Here is an 18199-nt window from a genome sequence, read left to right on the forward strand (position 1 = left end):
AATTACATTACTTTCCTCCCTCACGTCAACCAGGTCACAAAAAACGCATTCTTCCATTTAAAGAACATCGCCTGCATTAGACCCTCCCTCTCATCGACCGCTGCTGAAACTCTGATCCATGCCTTTATAACATCCCGACTGGATTACTGCAACAGCATACTTTTTGGATCACCTGCATTCACACTAAAACATTTTCAATATGTCCAAAACTATAGGTTAATTACGTAACCCCAGTTCTCAGAGTAACATGAAGTGAGATGTCTCACTATGGGATGCGCCTCATCGCGGAGCAAACAGAAGCATCAATCTCATTACGCCAATCCTGATTGGCTGGTGATCTTGACGTCAGCGTCAGGGAATCTACCCCCTATAAGTAGCTTGCGCTACGCCGCATGCATCATTCAAAATAAGCACCTCTTCTCGCTTCACCATAGCAAGGAGGGCCGTCTGGTGAGACATCTCACTTCATGTTACTCTGAGAACTGGGGTTACGTAAGTAACCTATAGTTCTCATTCGTAACACTCCGTTCGATGTCTCACTATGGGATATTGTAGCTCCCGTATTGCCAGACGAGCTTATCTCGAAAATCACCAAACCCAAACAGAATTTAACAGTTAGAGCTCTAACTCAGCAGGGGGCCCAGCACTGCATGGGCCACACTGGGAGCAGAGACGTCTAATCTGCAAAAGCGGACAAAAGTGAGCGGCGAGGACCAGCTCGCTGCTGCACAAATGTCTTGGATGGAAACACCCTTGAACAAAGCCCAGGATGTAGCCAGACCACGAGTCGAATGAGCACGCAAACCCGAAGGTGCTTGCAGACCCTGACTCGTGTAAACCAAAGCAATTGCCTCCACAATCCAGTGAGAGAGCCGTTGCTTAGTAACAGGCTTGCCCTTCTGAGGGTTAGCCCAGGACAAAAAGAGTTGGTCATTATGACGAAACTCTTTGGATCTGTCCATATAAGTGCGTAAAGCACGGACTGGACATAGCAAATTCGGCTGCTGTTCCCCGGAGGGACACAGCGGCAGAGGACATGCCTCAATGTCAATGGGGGTACATGAACCAACCACCTTAGGTATAAAGGCAGGGTTGGGCTTCAGCAACACTCTCGTCAACCCTCGGGCGAACTGAGTGCATGAAGGATGTACAGATAGCGCATGAATGTCACTGACTCGCTTGGCGGATGCCAGGGCCAGTAACAGCACTGTCTTGAGTGACAGGTGCTTCATGTCAGCTTCTTCCAGGGGTTCAAATGGGGCTCGAGTGAGCCCATCTAAAACCACTGTCAAGTCCCATCAGGGCACCAGTGACCTGGAAACAGGAAGGAGCCTGCGAGCTCCCTTCATAAAACGGCAGACCAGAGGATGCTGGCCGGCCGTCTTACCCTCAAAACCCACATGGCATGCAGCAATAGCAGACTTTGATCGTGGACAAAGCTCTGTGTTTATCAATTAGGTCCTGTAGAAATGATAAAATCACTCCCACAGGGCATTGAAAAGAGGTGTGCCCTTTTTGAAGGCACCAGTCCTCAAACACCCTCCACTTACAGTCATAAAGAGACCTAGTGGGGGAAACTCTCGCACTCTGAATAGTGTTTATCACCTTCTGCGGGAGACCCACTGCATTCAGATTATACCACTCACGGGCCAGGTCCATAGGGCCATGCGCTCCGGGTGTGGGTGAAAGATCGTCCCCCCCGCCTGAGACAGTATGTCTCTGCGTAGCGGGAGCTGCCACGGCTGACCGCACAGCAGCTGATATATCTCCGCCTGCCAGTACATTGCAGGCCAGTGTGGAGCTATCAGGATCATTGTGTGTCGCCGTTCCCTCACTCTGGCCAGAGTTGGGGGTATCAGCGCCAGGGGTGGAAACGCGTACAGGAGGACCGGAGGCCAAATGTGCGCGAGCGCGTCCACGCCTAATGGTGCGTTTTGATCGATTATTGAAAAGAAAAGCTGACAGTAAGCATTTTCTTTTGATGCGAACAGATCTACCGCGGCTCGGCCGTAACGCACCCACAGCTGGCTCACAACCATTGGATGTAGAGTCCAGTCTGCATACAGTGGTACGCCTCTGGACAGCAGGTCTGCCCCGAGGTTAATCACACCCGGTACGTGCGTCGCTCTCAGAGAGAGCTGTGCGACTGTGCGAGAAGCAGCCAGTCGTCTAGGTAGGTTGCCAGGCGAATACCCTGTTGTCTTAACGGGGCTATCGCGGCTTCCGTACATCGTACAAACACTCTTGGACTGAGAGACAGACCAAAGGGAAGTACTCTGTATTCGTAACAGATCCCCTGAAATGCGAACCTCAGATATTTCCTGTGTGGGTAATATACTGGGATGTGGAAATACGCATCTTTCAGGTCGACTGATGTAAACCAGTCGTTTTGTCGCACGAGACGCAGCAGAGATGTGTGAGTGAGCATTCTGAATTTGTATCTTTTTAGATATTTGTTCAGAGCCCTCAAATCTAGTATTGGCCGAATTCCGTTCCCTCCCCGTTTGGGAACGAGGAAATACTTGGAATTTATACGGGCTTTATAGGCCCGTTCCGTCATCGCTGACTGGAACCGGTCTGCCTTCACCGGTAGCGTGGGGTTCCTGCTTGGTATCAGAGCCAGCCTTGGTTGGAGGTGGGCTGCCACCAGCGGTTCCATGGGCGGCATGCGGAGCAGGCCGAGCCTCTCCATACCGTCACAGTCCAGGGAGGAGGCACCCTGGATTGGGGCCTTATTACTGAAGGGGCGGTCTCTCCACGAGACCGACACCTCGTCCAGCATCTCCGGGAAGACTGGAAGGAGCTGCCTCTTTGTCCTCGCTGCTTGGGGCAAAGTCTTCCCCTCGTAGCGAGACCTGGAGTTCTCCTTGGCCATTTCAGGCCATGGGATGTCCAGCCTGGACGCGGCACGTTGACACACGGCCTGCAGGTCCATGCTCAGACAGGGCGAAGCTGGTGCGCTATCGCCCGGGAGAACAGCCATCGCTCCCGGCTTTGCAGCCTGAGCTGATGACACGAAGACATCATCGTCTTGCTCATCCGAGTCGGACAGGAGGAACTCAGAGGCATCCTCTTCGTCCTCCATGTAGTCCAAGTCCAGGACATCATCCGCGGGCGAGACCATGGTGAGGTCCAGTTGGGAGCCTCAGCTTGACACAGCGCGGGGCTCCGCTCTCGCGGCTGTTGCCGCCACCGGGCCCCAGCCTGACACGGCGCGGGGCTCCGGTTCAGCAGCTGCCGCTGTTATTGAGCCCCAGCCTGACACAGCGAGGGGCTCAATCTCCGCGGCGGACGCCCCCATGTCTTGATTGCCGGCCGGCAAAACAGCGGACATGAGGGGGTCCTGTCCCGACAAGCTAGCTTGGCGTGCTAGCCGTTGGCGGAGGCTCTTGATGGTGAAGCGGGCACAATGCCCGCACGAGCCGGGGTTGTCGATAGCCTCCTGGGCGTGTTCCAGCCCGAGGCAGGACGAGCAGACCTGGTGTGAGTCTGTGCCTGATATCTTCAACCCGCAGCCGCAGAGCCGAGCCTCCGAGTCCCTGACTCCTCTGGTGTGAGGGAGAGAAGCGTCCATCTCGTTCGCCGTGGTGACGGCGTGGAGAGGACCCGCTCGTAACAGGTACGTTGCTGAGAAAAAATCCTTCCCCACCTGTCGTTAATCCGGAGAAAAAGCGACCGTGTAGAATTTTATTCTCAAAGAATATTAACTGGTGTGTTAATACCCTTTTTATCTTCCCCTCCTCTGGTGTGAGAGAGAAAAAAAAAAAAAACGTCCCCGCTACCGTGGTGTCGGTAGTGAGGAAAGTCAAGCTAGTAACAGGTGTGTTACCAGCTTGAAAAATCAAAACCTTACCTTTAATTCCGAAGAAAGAAATGGCGAGGTAGATGCAACACCAACTGGTGTGTTAGTATTAACAGCCTTCTTGAAGAAGTATATATAGAAGTAGCCGGCGAGCGCCCGTCGACCGAAGTTAGCTCGGATAGCTTGGTTCCGTCTGTGGACTGTGTGAGCTAGCCCGGCTACCAATAGAGATGTGCTCTGAAGCGAGAAGAGGTGTTTGAATGATGCATGCGGCGTAGCGCAAGCTACTTATAGTGGGTAGATTCCCTGACGCTGACGTCAAGATCACCAGCCAATCAGGATTGGCGTAATGAGATTGATGCTTCTGTTTGCCCCGCGATGAGGCGCATCCCATAGTGAGACATCGAACGGAGTGTTACGAATGAGAACTCAGCTTCCCGCTTGCTCACCTCCACCCGACGCTCTGACCACATCACCCCTATCCTCCATGACCTCCACTGGCTCCCCATCAAACACCGCATTGACTTTAAAATATTACTTTTCACTTTCAAAGCCCTCAACAACCTTGCCCCCCCCTACCTCTGTGACCCTACCCAACGACACACCCCCACCCGTCGCCTCAGGTCTGCTGAAGCTAACCTACTGCAGCCCATCAGGACAAAGCTCCGGACCTGGGGTGATAGGGCCTTCGCAACAGCCTCCCCCACACTCTGGAACTCCCTCCCCAGCCACGTCAGATCCGCCAACACTCTCGCATCATTCAAACAATCCCTCAAAATTCACCTTTTCGCTCTTGCCTTCAACTCCTAATCAACTAACCCCTTGCCCTTATTCCTCCTAGCTTAGCACTTTCTACTTTTGTTGTTATTTTGTTTTACTTGCTTGTAAGCGCTCTGAGCACCAGGAAAAGCGCTTTATAAATGTAATGTATTATTATTATTACATGTATAAACCATGTATTTAACATAGGCCTATATTGCATAATTTTATGCATTTTTCGGAAAAAGTGGTAGTTTGGTAAACAGTGAAATCAACGACATGTCTGGTCTGTAAAATGCCCGAAAAGTAAAAGAATGGGAGATAAATATCCAAAAGTCTCCACATTTTATTATATTTGTAATGTGTTTCTGGTCCTCTTTCAGTTGAGACAGTGCAGATGAAGGATGTGTCAGGATGTAGAACTCTTGTGTGAACATTGGATAAAGCCAGGTTCATATTCTTGTTTCATGTTGTTGACATATTAGAGTCAAAGGTTTGCAGAGAGCGAAATATCTTTGTGTTGCGCCATAAATCAGAAAATACTGCATTCAAAAATTCATTTCCTGCATTTCTCTACTGATAAAGTGTAATATAAATAATGTACAGGCTTTCAGATTGCTGTAGTTCACTAAACAGAGACATTAACGTTTGGTGTTGAAAATGTCAGAAAAAGTGAAAGAATGGGAGATAAATATCCCCAAATCTCAAAATTGTATCATATTTTGTGTGTGTTTGTGGTCCTCTTTCAGTTGAGACACTGTAGGTGAAGGATGCTTCCGGAAAAGACCAAACACTGGATGTCTTTCAGTCGCCAACATGCAGAGGCGCGGGAAGGTATTTTGAGTGGGGGTGCTGAGGTGCTGGACTCCAGTGAACACTATTACGGGCACTATAGAGCACGCACAAAAAAACTCCCCACACGCCAACACACAGTAAACCCGCGACTGTTACAATGAAGGCTCGATAATCAGCTCACGGCATATAGACAGGGGTAAAGTGCTATTTTTTACGAGTGGGGAGCGGACCTCACCTCCTTTAGGGGGAGCCGGGGGGATGCTCCCCCGGGAAGATTTTTTTTAAATATTGAAGTTAAAAGCATCAATCTGGTGCCCTTTGAGAGCAACATTAAGAGATCGATGGATACATCTCTCAACACCCAGATGAAACACAACTGTAAGCAGATGTTCTTTTTCTTTATGGATATTTTACAAATCACTCCCCTTTCAAACTGTATTCTTGTTTTACTGCCATATAGTATTTCATAATTGTTTTTCCTTTATTCTCTTATTTTTTTTATAACTATAATGATCATATGAAGGTGTGCCGCGGAAATAATATTTTGAATAATTTTTGACCAAACCGTTTGAGACCCACTGAGATAACTTAGACTAAAGTTAACTATCTAAACACTCAGAGAGTCCTTTAGCTCACCTGAGCCTCTCAGTCTGAGAGGAGAGCTCTCCTCCAGCTTGTTGTGGAACAAACAGCTCCGTATGTCCGTTAGTGCAGCTAGCTAACCAGATGCTAACAACACGGTCCCTGCTGCTGGCACCGGTCCCTCTCTCTCTCCCCCTCTCTCACACACACTAAATGCGCTATTTCCGCACACACACAGAGCCGCGAGCTTGAATGACACAAGCACACTTTTATTTCCATCCAACTCTCTGATTGTTCTGGTGTCTTGCCTCTGTTGCATTCACTGAACACGGGAAATTACAGTTCTGCCGTCCTTTCTAGTGTCTTGATGAGGTTCACGTAAAGCACGGTTAATGTATTATATTATTGAGGTAGAATTGTCCGGGGCTACAGAAAAAACATTCGGGGCAGGCCAAAATATCATTTTACCAACAATGTGGAATTTATTGGCTACATATTACACAGATTATGCACAGCGGGAGCAGCAATAACCGTCAAATAATAATTCAGACAGGGGAGCTCCGCACCCCCTGCCTGCCGCTAGGGGGTGCTGCAGCGCCCTCAGCACCCCCCTTGCCGCGCCCATGCCAACATGTGTTTTCGAGACACTGATACTAACGGGGAAATCCTGCAGGACTCAATGCCTCGTCTCTGTTCCCTTAATTTGGGAGTGATTACCCATCAGCCCCTGCACGTTGTTTCTCTTTCAGAAACACAGAGGACTGTTTGTTTGATGGGATCATAAACACGCTGCAAACGGTATCCGCCAAAAGTCGAGTCCAGTGTCTATGTAGAGTCATTTTTATTTGTTATAGTTTGGGAAGATTGAAAATCGGTAAGGAAAGCCAGCTGAGTTGGTAGGCGGTAGAAACATGTCAAAAGCGGTAGACTACCGCCCAAATCGGTAGGGTTGGCAGTTATGAAGCTGCTATAACAACACCTGAATTTAAATGTGCAACCTCTTTTTGTGACAGATTTTTGCAAGAAATTATCATTCTTCTGAATTATATTCCTATTGACAGCTAGTTTCTATGTGAACATTATGAGATGGACAGCCAGAGAGAATAAATGAAAAACAGTTATGAAATTCTATATGACAAAACAAGAACACAGTTTAAAAGGGGAGTGATTTGTAAAATATCCATAAAGAAACATCTGTTTACAGTTCTGTTTCATATGGGTGTTGAGAGATGTATCCATAGATCCCTTCATTTTGCTCTCAAAGTGCACCAGATTGATGCATTTAACTTCAATATTAAAAAAAAATCTTCCCGGGGGAGCATGCCCACGGACACCCCTAGGATGTTAGGTCCACGGTGTTTACATGGTTATTTATACAAAAGTTGGTTCCGTGTTGTGTGTAGTGAGAACGCGCAGGGGGGGCCCAAGCCAAAGCTCGCTTAGGGCCCCCATAAGTCTAGGGCCGGCCCTGCATGCTGGTTATTGTGTTTCGCACCATGTTCTCTATGGCATGTCTCTACTGGGAATTGTAGTTTTAAAAGACATTTTCATTTTTCCCAAAATTAGAAGTTGACAGTATTAAACTGTGTACAGCCCTGGAGGTTTAGGCGATAGGAAACACATTGGTGTGTACAAATTTGAAACATGTAATTACTAAATGGGTGAAAATCGCTTGTATCCATCATGGGCAGCATTAATATATACCTACATGACAGCTCATTGATACTTTGTAATTCTACTCCACTACAATTCAGAGGTTGACCTGATATTTTTACTCCACTACATTTATTTTAGTTACTTTGCAGATTCTGATTAATGATGTGAAATATAAACAACCCTGAAAGCAGACTTTAGTTACACCTGAGTAAAATTCAGGGAAAGGTCATTGTCAAATTCCAACAATCAGGAGAGATATTTGATTGTTGGTGCTTGAGAAGACTAAACACTTATCTGCAGATCTCTATAAGGTATATTCATTCATCGTTATTCTCTACTAATAGTTAATTAAAAACTGTATATAATTGCTATTTTGCATATCAGTAGCTATAAGACCCCAGCAAATGTCCGATTTTGATTAATGACTGATAAGGAATGATTTATGACCCTATACACCGGAAGTCCCGCCTCCCAAACCGGAAGCCCCGCCGCCCCAAAAAACCGAAAGTCCCGCCTCCAAAAATCCCTTTGAAGTGTCACATGTCACTCTGAAATCAGACCTTTGACCCTCTTATCTATTCTGACCTTTGACCCCCTTATCTTTTATGACTTTTTTGTGCGAACATTGCCCTATAGCGGCAGATAAGCCCCTTTGATGTGAGCCTGTTAATATTTTACTAGGTCACCTTTGATCCCCCCTTATCTTTTATGACTTGTTTTTGCAAAATGTTGCCCCATCGCGGCTCATAAGTCCTTTGATGTGACCCTGTTAATATTTTACTAGGTCATGATCGGTCAATGATAAACCAAATATAACCCCCTGTTAATATCTTACTAGGTCACGATCGGTCAATGATAAACCAGGTATAGCCCCCTGTTAATATCTTACTAGGTCATGATCAGTCAATGATAAACCAGATATAGCCCTGATAAGGATATGGCGCAACAGGGAATGATAAGACTTGATATCAACATGTAAGACTTGATCAGCCCTTTCATGTGAACCCTGTTAATATCTTACTAGGTCACGATCGTTCAATGATAAACCAGATAGTATAGCTATAAGATATATATATATATATATATATATATATATATATATATATATATATATATATATATATATATATATATATATATAAGCTATAAGATGGCCTGCTATAAGATAGTGTTCTTTAATAATATGACATCGCGACTCTTTTACGGTAATATCAGATCATAGGACATTTTATTGTTTAATTACTTTATTAACTATAAGGAAGCCCCTTTGAAGTTGTGTTTCCCTGGATGATGGAAATAGTCTAAGTGCCATGTTAGGGGGACATTACGGAGCTCAGGAGTCCGCCCTTAAAGGCTCTTGGAGCGGATAAAGAGAGAAGTATTTACTGGTGTGTTTCCCTGGATGATGTAAATAGACTAAGTGCCATTTTAGGGGGACTTTACGGAGCTCATGAGGCCGCCCGTTGAGGCTTGAAGATCGGATAAAGGGAGGTGTATTTACTTGTGTGGTTCCATGGATGATGAAAATAGTCGAAGTGCCATTTTAGGGGGACATTACGGAGCTCATGAGGCCACCCTTACTTGTGATTTTTAGGGCTGTTTAAGTGAGACAATGCAGTTTTGATAATTTCAAGTTTCAAGGCTTTATTGTAATCTGTCCATTAGCTACAGTGTAGATATGTCAATGGAAAACGTAGGTCACAGGCTCCTCCAACAGTGCAACATAGACATAAAACAGATAAAATACTGCAATAGAATGTTTTTTAGATGACAGATGTGTGCGTAATTCTCTCACAAAGGAAATGTAAGATATACGCTTATGTATGCAAAAAGTTCAAACTAGACTTTGTCAAAATAGATGTTATTTAAGAATGTGACTCTTATTGACAGTTTTTGAATTAAGTAAGACAATCCAGTTAAACAATGTATGTGAACCCTGTTAATATCTTACTAGGTCATGATCGGTCAATAATAAACCAAATAGTATAGCCTGCTATATGATGACCTGCTATAACATGGTGTTCTTTAATAATAATATGACATAGCGACTCTTTTACGGTAATATCAGATCATATGACATTTAAGTAGATATTTTAAAGTTGTAGAGGTAGGTAAGCATAGATGAGCCCTGGAGTGTTAATAGGGGATTAAAAGGGTAATCTTGGCTAGTTTATTTAAAAAAATATATAAAGATCATATCTCCCCCTTTCTTTTTCCTTCCTCCACTCCTGCTTGCTACCCCTCCCACTCTCTCTCTCTCACACACGCCCCCTCTCTCACACATGCCCCCTCTCTCACACACGACCCCTCTCACACACACACACACACACACACACACACACACACACACACACACACACACACACACACCCTCACACACCTCCCTCCCTCCCACCCTCGAGAGTGCTTTTTGAGTTCACTGTTACCTCATTCACACCAACGCAACTCCGGTTCAAGCTCCGTGCTAGAGCTTTTCAGGTTCAGAACCGGTTCTTCGGTTTAGCTCCGGCTCTTTTCACACTGCCCAGAGTCCGAATGGCGCTGCGTAATTGCGTCATCGTTTGCGCCATGACGTAACCGTTTGCGTGCCTGCTTCATAAAGCCAAACCGCGCGGAAATCCCTCACAGCTGACACCGACAACAACAACAATGGCCGATTGTGCTCCAGCTTCCTCTGTACCTCTTCAAAAGACCAGATTCCCAGTAGGTAGCTGGTCTCTTCAGTGGACCACTGCTGCTTGTTAAGTTTCTCCATCGTTGTGTACAAACTCGATAAAACGCTGGCTTTTTGTTGTTGTTCAGGAGTTGATCCCGCCCCTGACCCTGCCCCCATCTCGACGTAAGCGTGACATATGTGGTGCTTTTGCTCTGGCCGGACACATTTTTGGTGCTCGAAATGAACCGTATTCCAGAGCTAAGAGGCTGCTCCGCTGCGGTGTGAAGAGGAAAACCAGGTGCTTTTCAACCTCCAGCTCCGAACCGGCCCTGAAACACCGTTGATGTGAATGAGGTAACACACACCTCCCTCCCAACCTGGCCGACTTCTGTGTGAGCATAAAGGAGGAGTTTTTGTTGTAGGGAATAATTTGAAGATACTGTATAGATACAGTTTGTAAAACTTTACAACTATTAGAATGTCAATCACTTTGTAACACATTTATTTTCTTAAAGACTGTGACTGTAAAAGGCAAGTTTGTGATGTCAACACTTATTTACTGACAGATGCAGGCAGGTGTTGGCTTTTTTCTCTCACCAAGATACTTTTAGATACGCTTTGAGGTATGCAAAACCTTAAAACTAGAACATGAAGTACATGGTCTGAATAGATGTTCTTAAAGACTGTTTCTCTAATCAAATCAAATCAAGTTTTATTTATATAGCACATTTATAAACGATTTTTGGTCGAGCCAAAGTGCTCTACATATAATAAAAATGGCCTACAGTAGAGACACTTTACAGCAAATACAACAGGACTGATTGTTCAGAATATCAGTATGAGAAAAAACGACACCCTCTATCCTTAGACCCTCACCTCCTACAAGGAAAAACTTCCAGAGAAAACCCACAGTTTTAAAGATGAAAAAATGGGAGAAACCTCAGGGAGAGCAACAGAGGAGGGATCCCTCTCCCAGGACGGACAGACGTGCCATAGATGCCGTGTGTAAATCGAAGAGATAATACATTATACAGCATATAGACCGAATGTTAGGAAATGCATGTGTCTGTAATAAGAAGATGAATCCACGAGGATGTCAGCTACAATCCTGTGGAAGCCATCAGGGAAGCAGCATGATGAGACCCAAGGCAGGACCGCAGAGACAGGTTGAGCCACGACCCGAAGTCCACGACTTAATCCAGAACTCAGGATAGAGGATCCAAGACACAGGACTACAGCAAGAGGATCCGCCTCGACTCCGGATCCGGGCGTAGATATAGATACAAAACAAGAAAAAAGATTTGGCTGGGTTAATCGGAACAAGAGAATACACAGACACAGACAGAGAGGGAAAAGGTCATTGGATAAAAGTTATTGTTGATAACCCTCTAGAAAGATCTCATGAACTTCCCAACTCAATCTATCAAGACCCGAGCAGTTCTATTAGATATAGGATAAGAAACAGAGATAGGAAACACAACAACCTATCTCTTCGTCAGATGCACTCCCCCGCTTATCTAAGCGACTCTGTACCCCGTTACCCTCTACAAGGCCATAGACCAGCAGAGGGAAAATGGGGGGTGGGTAAGGGTAAAGGTTTTTAAGAATGAACCGCAAGGGTCTAAAGGGAAAAAATATGAAATATAAGGTACTATATTTTAAGTAATCCTATCTACTATTCCTATATTCGAATAATGTATAAACTATTTTAAAAATACTTTATGAAATCCTATGTTATGTTATAAATATTAAAATAAATAACTAAATGAATAAATAAATAACTAAATGAATAAATAAATAATTAAACAAAAGCCAGAGAGAAAAAGTGAGTTTTAAGTGTTGATTAAAAAACCCCCAGGGTCTGGGCCGGCCTCATATGGAGGGGCAAAGTATTCCAGAGCCTAGGGCCAGCCGCTGTGGAAGCTCGATGCCCTCGGGTTTTAAGCCTGGTCTTAGGCACTATCAACAGCAGCTGATCAGCCAACCTTAAGGCTCTGCCTGGGGTGTAGCGATGCAGGAGTTCGGCTATATAGGCAGGAGCCGGCCCATTTAGGGCTTTGAAAACAAATAAAAGGAGTTTAAAATCTATTCTGAACCGAACTGGAAGCCAGTGCAATGAAGCCAGAATTGGGGTGATATGGTCACACTTTTTATGGCCAGTAAGAAGACGTGCAGCCGCGTTCTGAACAAGCTGAAGGCGTCTAATTGAGGCCTGGTCCATACCCACATACAGAGCATTGCAGTAATCCAGTCTCGAGGTAACAAAGGCGTTAATAACCCTTTCTAGTTCTTTAAAAGATCAAAACGACTTGGTCTTAGCCAATAGTCGTATTTTGAGAAAGCAGGTCTTGACTACAGTGCTAACCTGCTTATCAAATTTAAAGGCGCTGTTGAAGGTCACTCCAAGGTTCATGACAGAGGGGAGGATATTTTTATTGAGGGAGCCCAGAATATCAACCGGGGAGACTGTTGGTTGGGATCCAAAAAAGATGACCTCGGTCTTGCTCTCATTGAGGGTGAGGAAGTTTTGGCTCAGCCAGGATTTAATCTCTGTTAAGCAGTCCTTCAACTGCTGTAGTGAGTTGGTATTTTGATTGAGAGGCAGATGGATCTGTACATCATCAGCATAACAATGGAAGGGGATATTATGTTTTGTGAGAATTGAACCTAGGGGCAGTATATACAATAGAAAAAGGATAGGGCCCAGAATCGAGCCTTGGGGAACCCCACAGGTAAGAGGGGCTTTGGCAGAGGAGAAGGCACCTAGCTGCACTGAGAAGCTACGGTCCGTCAGATAAGACCTGAACCATGCAAGGGCAGAGCCTGTAATGCCTGTGGACTGTTCAAGCCGTGACAACAGGATGCTATGGTCCACGGTATATGTTGTTAGAAAACACTTGTGACCACCAGAACATAAAAACTAAACATTTTGGCCACTGTCAGTCATCAGTTCCAAGATTCAAGTAGTTCGATATGTCCAGACATATCCAAGATGCCCGACCGCAAATACTTAAAGAAAATAGTCCATGATACCACCTGGATATACCATACTAGTACTTTTTTGTTTTTGTTTTTGATACATTCGAAAATATTATAATGACTATTTGACATATACCAGGGTTATGCGATTGGCAGAGGTAATATATATACAGGCCCTTTGAGTAGAATGTTAAAAAGTAAGCTAGTTCCTGACTGTAGTGCCCACTCCTTAGGTTGGATTCACTTAGCTTGTGGCAAAGCCAGGGTGACAGCTAGTGATGTGACGAGCCGAGGCTTCGGAACACGGTTTGAGTTATCCAGGAAGTTTCTGGTGAAGCGTGTGTTGCGGCTTGTATCATTTTAGGCCATTGACTGCTTCAGATAGTGGTTCAGAGGGTTCAGATGTGCTAAACCACTGACACTTCACAGTTGTATTACACTCATATGGCCCCTCCTGTTACTGGACCCGGTCAAGAGGACTCAGACCCACCCTCTGAAGATTGTTTGTTTGCACCTATATAACTTGCTGATGTTTGTACTGTGTGCCTTCGGTGTGTGTCCCATCCCTTAGTTTGGTTTCTAAACCTGCTTACTCTTCCTGGTTTTCAATACAAGTTCTGCACAAAACATTTATTTTAAACGTACTAGTATAGTATGTCAAAAGTATCTTGAAAAAAGTCCAAGTATGTAGTTAAGAATTATATTGTATAGTTTGTCTTTAATGTCAGTATAGGATTTCTAAAAATATTAAAGAAAGTCATAGTTTGTCTGAAAGATCTTGAAAAAGTCATGACATTGTGAGTGTGGAAATGGTTTTGAATAAACACATCATGTTAAAAAGTCAAATTGTATCAAATGCATCAGACAACTCAAATTACTCCATTCAAACCATATTTCTAAATAAGTAAAGAATGGTCATAGTATATAGCCGGGCTATTTAATAGTTTTTGAATGGGGGCAGTTGATGAACTGATCCAAAATAAGGGCTCAAGAAATGAAATATGAGCAATCATGTTAATTGCTACAGATAAAGTAGTGTACTACAACAACAACAACAACAACAACAACAACAACAACAACAACATAGGATTGCTTATATTGTATGTTGTAAAAGCATGACACAAAAATCAGGGAACCACATGCCCAAGGCATTCCTACATTTAGATGACATTCAGAACTCAGTACATGTACATTAGTACAGTACATTAACTCATTTAACTCTCAACATCAATTTAAGTGCACACACCAGTGCAAACTAAACTAAACTAAACTAAAAAACAGGCCTGTGTGGATTATGGTTTTGAATAAACACATCAGTATTTAAAAAAAAGTCAAATTATAAACTGCATCAGACAGCTTAAATGACTCCATTTGAACTATAGCTAGAACTTCACTATTTGTAACTAAAGTAATTTAACGTAAGTGAATCCAACCTAAGGAGTGGGCACTACAGTCCGGAACTAGCTTACTTTTTAACATTCTACTCAAAGGGCCTGTATATATATTACCTCTGCCAATCGCATAACCCTGGTATATGTCAAATAGTCATTATAATATTTTCGAATGTATCAACAACAAAAACTAAAAAGTACTAGTATGGTATATCCAGGTATCATGGCCTATTTTATTTAAGTATTTGCGGTCGGGCATCTTGGATATGTCTAGACATATCGAACTACTTGAATCTTGGAACTGATGACTGACAGTGGCCAAAATGTTTAGTTTTTATGTTCTGGTGGTCACAAGTGTTTTCTAACAACATATAACATTGGGGTCTGATAATTTTGTTTGCTCTGACCTAGCTTTTATTTCTGGGGTGTTTTTATATTCACACCATACCTTTCAGTATTTAGCCAACGTTGCATAGCGTATTTAAGTTAAAAGATTGAAAGCAATAGCTTTAACACTAGAACCGCCAACGGGTACATTTTACCCGCATTTTTTTTTTATGTAATTTTTTTCAATAAAATATTAAAGTCTCCCAGTCCGTGACTTTTCCTGAAAGTGTGTTATGTAACACCCTGTGTTGTTAAAAGTTGTTATATGTAGTCAGATTGAAAAAATTGCCCAAAAAATTATACCTATTTCCGCCAGCGGGTAATATTTACCTCATAGGAATGCAGCGCTCCTCGCGCTATTGATTTTGCGCGTAAACATAAACATGACGTGTTGCTATAGCAACGCCTTTTGTCTACTGCTGTAGATAGAGAGAGAGATTGAGAGATAGATAGATTGAGAGAGAGATAGATAGATATATTGATAGAGAGATAGAGAGATAGATAGATATATAGATTAATAGAGAGAGAGAGAGAGAGAGAGAGAGAGAGAGAGAGAGAGAGAGAGAGAGAGAGAGAGAGAGAGAGAGAGAGAGAGAGAGAGAGAGAGAGAGAGAGAGAGAGAGAGCCGGTTATATTTCCAAAATGGACAAAAGAAAGAGACTCATGAACGTACAGGAGGCACTAGCGTTGCTAAACCGTCTGAGCGAAGCAGAGTCTGATGGTGGGGAAGTATCAGGACTGAGTGATGTGTCCTGGGTTTGTTCTGCCTCTGATGGGTCATCTGACAGCGATCCTGAGCCTCCGCGGAACGTGACGACGTCCCATCCTGATCCCCCGCTTGCAGATGGGCCTACTGTACCAGCCCATGCAGAAGGTATGATGATTCTTGTTTTTTATTTCCTACTTTTCTACAAATCGTAGGCTATAAGATATCAAGGCATATAGATAATGCCTTTTCTTTTTACAAATGATCTTTTCATTGCCTTTCGAGGATGTAATATTATCAAATAAACATTTATGAAATATACTTTAGTCTAAAGTAGTGTTTTCCTCTCTCCTATTTAGTGTGTGCGACTGAGCCGTCACCAGCCCAAGAGATCAGGAAAGATGGCACAGTGTGGACGGTCATGGAGCCTTGCGGAGGCGCAGGGAGACGGCAGATACAGAACATCCTCACGGAGTCTGCTGGCCCCACACCACACGCACGTCACAACATTACTGACAAACTCACAGCATTTATTTGTCTGTGTGATAATGTAATGTTGGAGGAAATCCGTGATTGCACAATTGCTGAAACGTGGAGAGACAGAGCCACCTGGGATGTCTCTATTATGGAGCTGAAGGCCTTTATTACGCTTCTCTATGTGAGAGGTGCATATTGTGGGATGAACATTGAGATGGAGAGTTTCTGGTCCGAGCAGTGGGGCAACGCGTTCTTCAACGAGACACTGTCGAGGAACAGGTTTCGGGAAATCATGCGCTACCTGCGCTTTGATAAAAAGGAGACCCGCCGGTGCCGGTTGACCACCGACAAGTTTACGCACGTGAAGAAGGTGTGGGATCGTTTTGTCGAAAATTCAATCGCGTCCTACAGGCCAGGGTCCGACATCACTGTGGATGAACAGCTATTCCCGACCAAATCAAGATGTCCATTCACACAGTACATGCCCAACAAGCCGGACAAATTTGGCATCAAGTTTTGGCTGGCAGCTGACGTTGACAGCAAATACATGCTGAATGGCTTCCCTTACCTGGGAAAAGATGCCAGCAGGCCAGCAACACAACGGCTAGGAGAGAACGTGGTGCTGAGGCTGGTGGAGCCCTTTGTTGGTAAGGGAAGAAATATAACCACAGACAATTTCTTTACCTCCCTCCCTCTCGCCAAAGCGCTTCTCGCGAAAAATACCAGCCCAGTGGGAACCATCAAGCGCAACAAGCGGGAGTTCCCACCCTCTGTGCAAGGGAGATCTGAGCTGTTCAGCACCAAGGTGCTGAAGAGCGACAAAATGGTGCTCTCAGTCTACCAGTGCAAGCCGAGGAGAAACGTGACAATACTCAGCACGCAACGCCAGCATGTGGCCATCTCCACAGAAAGAAAGAAAAAGCCAGAGACTGTGGAATACTACAACCACTCAAAAGTGGGGGTTGACGTGCTCGATCAAATGGCTCGCCAATATTCGGTGAAAGGTAGGCTATTATTGTTATTATTGTTATTATTATTATTATTATTATTATTATTATTATTATTATTATTATTATTATTATTATTATTTTAGGCCTATAGAAAACACTGCATTGGTCAATCGTTTTTACTAAATCCTATGTTTCCCTCAGGTGGCACGTGTAGATGGCCCTTTGCTGTCTTTTATAATTTGCTGTATCTCGCTGCCATCAATGCCTGGGTGCTGTACAGGAGCTGCATGAGCCAGGAGAACATACTGAGAAGGGACTTCATGCTCCAGCTGGCACACGAGCTGCGCGCTGAGTGGATGGCATCAAAAGCGCCACCACTTGCGGACCTGCCCTTCAGCTGTGCTGGTGCAGAAGAGCGCAGGAATGGTGAAGGCGCACTGCATGCAGAATAAAACGTTCTGCAAATGTGTCAAGTGTGGGGATGCTGTGTGTGGCAAATGCACCGCCAAGGTGCTCAGTGTTTGCAACAATTGTGTTTGAGTGTTTGTGAAGCGTTGTGATCGATGTGTTCGTTCTTATTGTTCTTCTTCTCTGATGTTTTTTGTTATTTGTATACGTTCTGTGTTATCTGCTGTTCAATTATATAACAAATACATTATATATATTAATTTATATTATTGTCATGTTGTTGTTTTTTTATGAGTATCAGACGATATGAAGCATTTTTACCTTTACGAAACATAAGCCTAACATCAAGCGTTTATTAGCGAGAGTGGGTAATATTTCTACCATAGAATATGCAGCGATCCTCGCGCTGTTGATTTCGCGCGTAAACATAAACATGACGTGTTGCTATAGCAACGCCTTTTGTCTACTGCTGTTCCTATAGATAGAGAGAGAGAGATAGATGGATAGATATATATATATAGATAGAGAGATAGACAGATAGATAGTTATAGATCGATAGAGAGAGAGATAGAGATATATAACAAAACACAAGTCTAACACCAAGCATTTAAATCAGCACTGTAGCGATATTTTATACTTCATGCTATCTGT

The 18199-nt window shown here is 44.1% G+C and overlaps 1 protein-coding gene across 1 annotated transcript; it reads left to right on the top strand.

Annotated features, from left to right (window-relative positions):
* Positions 1-15631: 15631 nt before the first annotated feature.
* LOC307017480 (piggyBac transposable element-derived protein 4-like) lies at positions 15632-18011 on the top strand. Its single transcript, XM_079647101.1, has 3 exons — positions 15632-15881; positions 16073-17194; positions 17342-18011. Exons 1-3 carry the CDS (start codon positions 15650-15652, stop codon positions 17590-17592), a joined length of 1605 nt encoding a protein of 534 aa, XP_079503227.1. The 5' UTR covers positions 15632-15649; the 3' UTR covers positions 17593-18011.
* Positions 18012-18199: the final 188 nt, after the last annotated feature.

Source organism: Notothenia rossii (assembly GCF_949606895.1).
Source record: "Notothenia rossii genome assembly, chromosome: 8".
Taxonomy (NCBI): Eukaryota; Metazoa; Chordata; class Actinopteri; order Perciformes; family Nototheniidae; genus Notothenia; species Notothenia rossii.

What these genes read in the sequence shown, in the direction of transcription:
- LOC307017480 (XM_079647101.1), top strand. Translation starts at nt 15,650, where the DNA reads ATGGACAAAAGAAAGAGACTCATGAACGTACAGGAGGCACTAGCGTTG. An exon ending in TGTACCAGCCCATGCAGAAG is followed by an intron (nt 15,882 to 16,072) that starts GTATGATGATTC and finishes TCTCCTATTTAG; the next exon opens with TGTGTGCGACTGAGCCGTCA. An exon ending in TCGCCAATATTCGGTGAAAG is followed by an intron (nt 17,195 to 17,341) that starts GTAGGCTATTAT and finishes TGTTTCCCTCAG; the next exon opens with GTGGCACGTGTAGATGGCCC.